Source organism: Sparus aurata, chromosome 19, assembly GCF_900880675.1.
Source record: "Sparus aurata chromosome 19, fSpaAur1.1, whole genome shotgun sequence".
In the NCBI taxonomy this organism is placed as follows: domain Eukaryota; kingdom Metazoa; phylum Chordata; class Actinopteri; order Spariformes; family Sparidae; genus Sparus; species Sparus aurata.
This window is the reverse complement of record NC_044205.1, coordinates 30,310,445-30,318,652: the sequence shown is the minus strand read 5'-3', so window position 1 is coordinate 30,318,652 and position 8,208 is coordinate 30,310,445. Positions and strand designations below refer to the sequence as shown.

Below are 8,208 nucleotides of genomic sequence, written 5' to 3'. Positions count from 1 at the left end.
TGTGAGTGTGTGTGTGTGTGTGTGTGTGTGAGTGTGTGTGGAGCCCCAGGCCCTGCTCTGCTTTGTTATCCGGGGCTTCGGGTAGCTGCTCCTCCCGGCTGCTCGTCGTGTTTTCAGCCGTTCTGTGCGGGTCTGGATGAAGGAGTCCTCCTGAGGAGCTGCGGGACTTTGCGGACCCTCATGGACGAGACCCGGACCTGAAGCTGCTTCGGTCCGCGGAGGGTTTTTGTTCCTGAAGGACACAATCGGTGTCGGTGTTTCCATCCCGTCCCTGCTCTCCTCCGTGTCTTTGTGCTGCTCCGCCACACACCCTGTCCACACCTCCTCCCTGCCTCCATCATGGCTCCAGTGTGCCGGTCGTCCTGCTCCTGCTGCCTGCTGCTCCTGCTGCTCCTCCCCGCCGTGCTCAGCTCGTTCCCCCGCGGAGGAGGCGGCAGCAGTGCGGACTGCGGCCCCGGGAAGGCCGCCGACTGCCCAGGTGAGAGGCCGCCGTGCTGTTCACAGTGTAGCTTCAGGTGGAGGAGGAGGAGGTGCAGGAGGAGGAGGAGGAGGAGGTCAGAGGTCACAGCCATCTTTATGTGTTTGACCCCCTCTGCTGTGTCTCTGTTGTCATGACGACCACAGTGTCCCTCCCCAAGGACAGCAGAGTGATTGATGCCCTCCATCATATCAGAGCCGTCGTCATGACAACAGAGACAGCACCTGTACAGATCAGACCACAGTGTGTGTGTGTGTGTGTGTGTGTGTGTGTGTGTGTGTGTGTGTTGACCACTCCTCACTTTAGCTGGGCTCTATTTTTGGGGTTAATTACAGGGCGGAGAAACAGGGCGAGGTTTAATGAAGGAGTACCCGGAGTGTGTGTGTGTGTGTGTGTGTGTGTGTGTGTGTGTGTGTGTGTGGTAAATGTACAGATGTGTGGATCAAACATCAAACAGGAACCAGATTTAGTCGTAAACTTGAGCAGCTGATGTTCAGACGTCAGCAGCAGCTTCAGGTGTTCAGCAGCTGTCTGCTGTCTGATTGAACTTACAGGATGTTGGATTTGTCCGTATTGAACCCAGAGATCAGATTTTAAAGGAGCAATCTGTAAAACATGACCTGAGTTTAGTTAAAAACATTTAAACGGTGTTGACGTCTGTAGAGAGCGAGGTCGGCCTGATCGTCTGACGCTCCCTAACAGAACTCACTGATAAATTGAGACGATGATCAGCTGGTGATGAAATGATCAAACTCATAATCTAAGATAACCACAGTGACCCAGCTCCTCCTCTCTCTCTCTCTCTCTCAGGTGAAATAAACAGGTGCTTATATTAACTAATAGCTCCGCCCACATCCACGTGACTCAACATGATAAAATATCAGAACTAAACAAACACTAACAGATAACATCATCCCTCCTTCACTAACAGAGAAACACCTGCTGATTCATTCATGCTGCTACAGGTTAGCATGCTAACCAGCTAGCCGCGGCCCGTCTGCTCTCCTCGTGTTCTGAGGAAACAGAACTTCAAACTCAGAGTCGTGACATTAAAGTCTGCAGACATCAACTAAACCAAACTGAACCGACCCGTCAGCTGGACCTGCAGCACCTGGACTGTCTGTCAGGTTACTGATCGAGAGTTTGACACCAAGATGTTTTATTTCTACTGCTGAGGAATATCAGTCCCCACGATCAATTATCAGTCTTCTTTATTTCTAATAATCAGCATCAATCCTCAGACTGAGACGTGGAAGTAAAAGTGACTCTTTGTTGCAGATTAAACAAACAAACGTGTAGAAAATCAGAAAAATCAGAGCAGAAATTAAATCTTAGAGCAGAATTAAACTATTGCAGGAGCCAACTGATCGTCTGATTACAGGACTGATCATGTTCACATCAGAAATAATAAATGTTCAACATTATGTCTCAGTTTTGGACATTGAAAAGACTTTTAGAGAAAAATGTATCAGTTGTGTCAGAAAATAATGAATAAACACAAATACAACCAGCTGCAGCCAACAGCTCAGAAATCACAGGAAAAGGAAACCAAATGAAAACATCTTCAAATAGTTTAATTTCTTAGTCAAGCAGTAATAATGTAGTATTCAAATTAAAGTCTTCAGTTCAGAGTATTTTTTCCTCTTCTTGCTCACATGATAAATGAGTCTGCAGAGCAAAAGAAGAAGAGTTTACTGTGTGTGTTTGATCGAGCTGTTTAAAGAAATATTAAAACATACCTGAGTGATTCTTCAGCAGGAGCCACAGACAGGAAGTCAGACATGTTGGTTTGAGTCTGAAACATAAAATAACATCAGATTTATTCACCGACTGTTCAGGAGTTTTACAGGTTTTTCACGTTTCTGATCTAAATCTGGACGTCTGGAACTAAAATACCTCCAACACTGATCAGGAAACACTGACATTCAAAGTTTGGCTTCACTTCTTTTTTATTTTTTACGATCTGAAGGAAGAAATCTTTGTGAATTCTATTTCCAGAAGATCTGAAGTCTTTGAATCAGACGTTCTCCAAGGAAGCGTCAGTCTGTGCTCGAGCTGTCGACTCGTTCAGACGTCTGAAACAGAAAATACATGTGTGAATGAGAACAATGAAGTGTGTGTGTGTGTGTGTGACAGTAGAAGTACTGATCCAGCTTGTTTACTCCAGTAAAGTAATAGATTACAGGCTCTGACATGTACTCAGAGTATCAGAGTAAAAAGTCTCCCTCTGAAGGACATTTGTGGTCAAAGCTAACTGAAGCTCACGTCATATTAATAGAACTCAAAGACTATTAAAGTTAAAGGTAGAATCAGTAGGATTTGTCCCAGCTGTTCCTGAACGCACCACAAAGACAGTTGATTGTTGAGTCTCATTCCCAGGACGTCAAATAGACACATGTTGGGTTGGTAAAGCGTCCCGAGCAGCAACAAAGAGAGAAAATCAGAAACTCTCTGCAGATACGAGACACTAACACGCCTTTTCTCCACATTCCAGTCTCCCTCTCTGTCTGTTTACGCCTTCTTACGGCTTTTACGTCTTTGTCTCGTCTCGCTGCGTCTGCCGTGCGTGATGAGCTCTGATTGGTCCACATCAGTCTGCTGATGGCGGCGTGATGACGTCAGATGGTCAAACATCAGCGCTGAAACGAGATCAGGATTAAATGATGCTGCCGTCGATCTGATTGGTTAAAAGAAAAATGGCTCATGTGCTGATGTGGACGACCGCGTCTGCAGACATGAAGTGAAATTAACACAAATTATTATTTATTACCTTGAAAGTTTCCTGTAAGTCAGGACAGAGTTCAGCTCGTATCATGTCGGTGAATTACGTCAGATTTTACTTTACTGAGATGGAGAACATGGTCACATGTTGTTGACTCGCTCGGTGACGTCCTGTGTTTGTTTCCTGTCACCGCGGCTACATACTTTTATTGATCTCTTATTAGTGGCCTGAGCATTTATAAATACTTATTAAAGATTACTGATTGTTTTTAACTCTCTGTGAAGCTATAAGATATTTGTTTCCAAACAAAATGTAAAGTTAAATTGACTCCAAAAATAAAAAATAAAAAAATAAAACATTTTAGTTTTGTTATAGTTTTAAGAATATTTTGATGATTTTCGGGATCAAATGGATGAAATCTTCGTTCTCTCCGTCGCCTGTTTCTGTTTCTGTAATCATTGCGGTGCGTCTCGTATCGTTAGCTCTGATGGAAATAATGAAAGTCACAGAGGATGCTAACGAGTGGACTGTTGGACAAGAGACATTAAAATCTCCTCTTACATTCCTCATCAATCCTCAGACTGGACGACAAAAACGAGTCTGACATTATTTCTGAACAAACTCCTGGACGTCGATACAGATATCATCAGTAATGTGGTTATAACGACTGAATGTGTAAAGAACAAGCAGAGCAGTCTGAGTTTGACTTCACTTCTTCCTGCCGTGGACGAAGAGAGAAAAACAAGCCGAGATAATGAAGTCAGCAGAGCGTGAGAGGGCGAGCGACATAAAGACACACAGAGAGAGAGAGAGAGAGAGAGCTCGTCTCCTGCAGACCTCAGATCAGCTGCAGCCGCCTCACTGCTTCACATCAACATCTACACCATCAGAATCAAACCTGTGGCGTCCTCAGAGTCTCACGCTGCTTCAGTTTAGTCTTTACTTCTGACCCGACCTCGTTCTGACCCGACTCAGAGGCGTCGCAGCGTCACAGGTCAGCGACTCATCAGAGGTCTGAATCAGTGACCGGATCACATCCTGAACTTTCTCACAGAGGTTTGATGGACCGGAGGTTGTTTCAGAGCGACTGACGGAGGCTGATGTGAAACTCTGAGTCAGTTCTAGTTCAGACGCAGCAGAATCACAGCGGCGCTGATCCGGCTTTGAGTTCAGCAGGAGAGGCAGCTGCACCCACAACATCCCCACCAGCACCAGTCAGACCCAGCCCCGCTGATCTGTTCCTACATCACCAGTTTTACTGCGCTGAGATGAGCCGAGCCGGGCGGGTGATGCGTCATCACGGCAGCCGACCCGGAACAAACCCAGAACAAACCCGTCTCCCCTCAGATCCATTCTGAACTCAAGGCTATGCAGGAAACCCGAGAGAGAGAGAGAGGTTTATAAAGTCTGTGTTCAACTCTCAGGACGACTGAATCTCTTTAGTTTCACATGTTCACTATCAGCTGGTTCACGTGTTCACTATCAGCTGGTTCACGTGTTCACTATCAGCTGGTTCACGTGTTCACTATCAGCTGGTTCACGTGTTCACTATCAGCTGGTTCACGTGTTCACTATCAGCTGGTTCTGGTGTTCACTATCAGCTGGTTCTGGTGTTCACTATCAGCTGGTTCACGTGTTCACTATCAGCTGGTTCTGGTGTTCACTATCAGCTGGTTCACGTGTTCACTATCAGCTGGTTCAAGTGTTCACTATCAGCTGGTTCACGTGTTCACTATCAGCTGGTTCAAGTGTTCACTATCAGCTGGTTCTGGTGTTCACTATCAGCTGGTTCTGGTGTTCACTATCAGCTGGTTCTGGTGTTCACTATCAGCTGGTTCACGTGTTCACTATCAGCTGGTTCTGGTGTTCACTATCAGCTGGTTCACGTGTTCACTATCAGCTGGTTCACGTGTTCACTATCAGCTGGTTCATGTGTTCACTATCAGCTGGTTCTGGTGTTCACTATCAGCTGGTTCACGTGTTCACTCTCAGCTGGTTCTGGTGTTCACTATCAGCTGGTTCTGGTGTTCACTATCAGCTGGTTCACGTGTTCACTATCAGCTGGTTCACGTGTTCACTATCAGCTGGTTCACGTGTTCACTATCAGCTGGTTCACGTGTTCACTATCAGCTGGTTCTGGTCGTGTTCAGTTACTGCTGCTGAAAACATAACGTTTCCTGTGAGGCTGCTTCAGAATAAAAGCTTTTAAATGACTTAATAACGGGGCTTTTATTTGTGAAGAAGTTACAGGACATGAAACGTGTTTGTAGCTGAGTTAGCGGTCCTCTGAGGACCTGCTGGCAGCTTCAGGTGTGCTGCAGGTGTGTTGTGTGTGTGTCTGTGTTCAGGCTAAAGCTGTAACTCCCTCTGAGCCTCGCTGACAGCTCTCTGCAGACCTTCTGACTGTCAACAAGCCGTAATTGGCTGGTGATGCAACCAATGGCTGTCAGATGAGACGGTAGTAACTATAGCGACCAGAGATTATTGAAGAGATGTGACTTGTGTGTCAGGTGGAGGTGTGTGTGTGTGTCAGGTGGAGGTGTGTGTGTGTCAGGTGGAGGTGTGTGTGTGTCAGGTGGAGGTGTGTGTGTGTCAGGTGGAGGTGTGTGTGTGTCAGGTGGAGGTGTGTGTGTGTCAGGTGGAGGTGTGTGTGTGTGTCAGGTGGAGGTGTGTGTGTCTGCAGACAGAAGGGAAGGTGTAAAGGACTGCTCCGCTCTTCTTTTAAAAGTCACTGATTCATCACTTTCATTCATTATTGATTGATCACCGTTAAGAGATTGAATCGATTTTAAAATATGTTAATAACAATCAGATGAGCACAAATACATAAATACATGTCTTATTATAAATGACAAACACTTGCTTATTAAATATATCAAAAACATACAAATAATAATTCAAATAGAAGTAATTAGTGATGTAGAAAGGAAAGATGATATTAGTGCATTTTATCCACGCAGTCGTGTCAGTGTGAGTTCTGATGGACTGACTGAGGCTGACCCAAAGTTCTGGTGCCAGAAGCCTGATCACCCTCTTTGGACCTGAGACGTGAACAGACTCTGATCAGATGAGCGGAGAGGACGACCAACAGAATCCAGGCTCTGTGATTCTGTTGTGTACGCCGGTGCCGGACGACCCAGAGTTTTCTATGTGATCAATAACATTTGGAGATTGTGTTTTACTGGAAGTGACGGGAGGCGAGAGCTCCGGGTGTCATGAGCCTGATGACCGCTTTGTTAAAAACCAGACGAGACCAGATTCACGTGTGCAGTTGGACTTCTGTGTGTTTAATTAATGATTAACAGCTAATCACCAACTACAGCAGTGATGAGTCGGACCCTGGGAACACAGTGTTCCTGTTATTTTGTCCACCCCCTTATCAGGTTCTGTGTGTCAGCAGGTTGTTCTGGTTGGCTCAGCACACCGAGGTATTCACTAATGACAGGGGAGGCCGGGTCACGACCCCTGTAATTACCAGCTCTAATTGGCTAGCCCGCGAGACCGCCGACCAATCAGCTGCCATCAGGAAATTACTACCCTGGATAATAGTGTGTGTGTGTGTGTGTGTGTGTGTGTGTGTGTGTTTCCCACAGTGTTGCATGGTGTGTGTATGTTGTTCATTAAAGGTGCAGTCTGTACCTGATGGTTCCACACTGAAAACAAACAGCAGCATATAGTTTAACCGCTAACTGCTGCTAAATGTAGCCGCAGTTAGCTCAGTTAGCTGCAACACGGCACACAGACGTTGAAACTTCCCCCCCGACGTGGTTAAAATGGATCCACTGTCTACACATATACAAATATATGATGATAATTATCAGCGTGTTTCTGGTTTTTTTGCTGTTTCCAGATCTGTCAGAGAAGAAGAGCGACCTGCGAGTGTGTGACGCCGGAACGTGTCGCTTCGGAGGAACCTGCCGCGAGAACGGAGCCGACATCAAGTGTGTGTGCCAGTTCCACGTGAGTCACACACACACACACACACACACACACACACACACACACACACACACACACACACTCCTGTTGTTGTTTTGGGTGATGTCATCACCAGCGTCAGAGGAGCATCACATTGTGAGTCACACTGATCTACCCGTGTTACCATGGTTACCTGTACAGAGTCACTCCCTGAACAGTCCAGAACCAGAAGGTGGATTTAAATGGGTCGGTCAATCTCCCGCTACCACTGCATCCACATCACAACACAGCTAACGCTAGCTAATGCTAACATCAGTCTCAGCATCATCAGTCATAAAGTCGTTGGCTTGTTTTGGACCGAGACGCTCCGTTTAAAGTCTTCATAATGCCCCGATACACACCGGCAGACTGTTAGCTCGGCCTCAGTGTGTAGATTAAGTTACATCTTCACTTTAAATCCTTCTCATTAATGATCTTGATGTCACTGTGTGTGTCTCAGTGTCATAAGAAGTACGTCCCTGTGTGCGGCTCCAACGGAGACACGTACCAGAACGAGTGTTTCCTGAGGAGAGCCGCCTGCAAGAAGCAGAGAGCCATCAGCATCCTGTCAGAGGGACCCTGTTACCACGGTAACACACACACACACACACACACACACACACATCGTTAACTCGAGCCTCTGCTGATTGCGATGTTTTTAATCTGGTTTGAATTTGAAATTAAACGTATCGTCTCTGTGTTTCTGTCAGACGGCGGCTCAGGATCTGGAGACGGAGGTAAACAACTTTGAATGTGTTGCTTTTAAACACGACATTGTAACGACTACAGATCAATACGACTAATGATAATAATAATAATCATAATATTAATATTAATAAACGTTGTCATGATGTTTGTGTCCGTGCAGACGATGAAGGTTCTGGTCGCGGTAAAAAGGCCTCGAAATGTGGAAACTGCAAGTTTGGAGCCGAATGTGATGAAGACTCTGAGGACGTCCTGTGAGTACACACACACACACACACACACACACACACACACAGATACACACACGCACAGATACACACACAGTGTAAAAAGAAAAGATATGTCA

General features: G+C 46.0%; 1 protein-coding gene across 1 annotated transcript in view; it reads left to right on the top strand.

Annotated features, from left to right (window-relative positions):
• Positions 1–6: 6 nt before the first annotated feature.
• The window catches only part of LOC115569942 (tomoregulin-1-like), a 12,627-nt gene continuing 4,425 nt past the window's right edge, over positions 7–8,208 (top strand). The window contains exons 1-5 of the mRNA XM_030398183.1: positions 7–478; positions 7,051–7,160; positions 7,618–7,747; positions 7,868–7,894; positions 8,026–8,116. Of these exons, the coding sequence (XP_030254043.1) occupies positions 340–478; positions 7,051–7,160; positions 7,618–7,747; positions 7,868–7,894; positions 8,026–8,116 (497 nt within the window). The 5' untranslated portion in view covers positions 7–339. The remainder of the gene's footprint in view (positions 479–7,050; positions 7,161–7,617; positions 7,748–7,867; positions 7,895–8,025; positions 8,117–8,208) is intronic.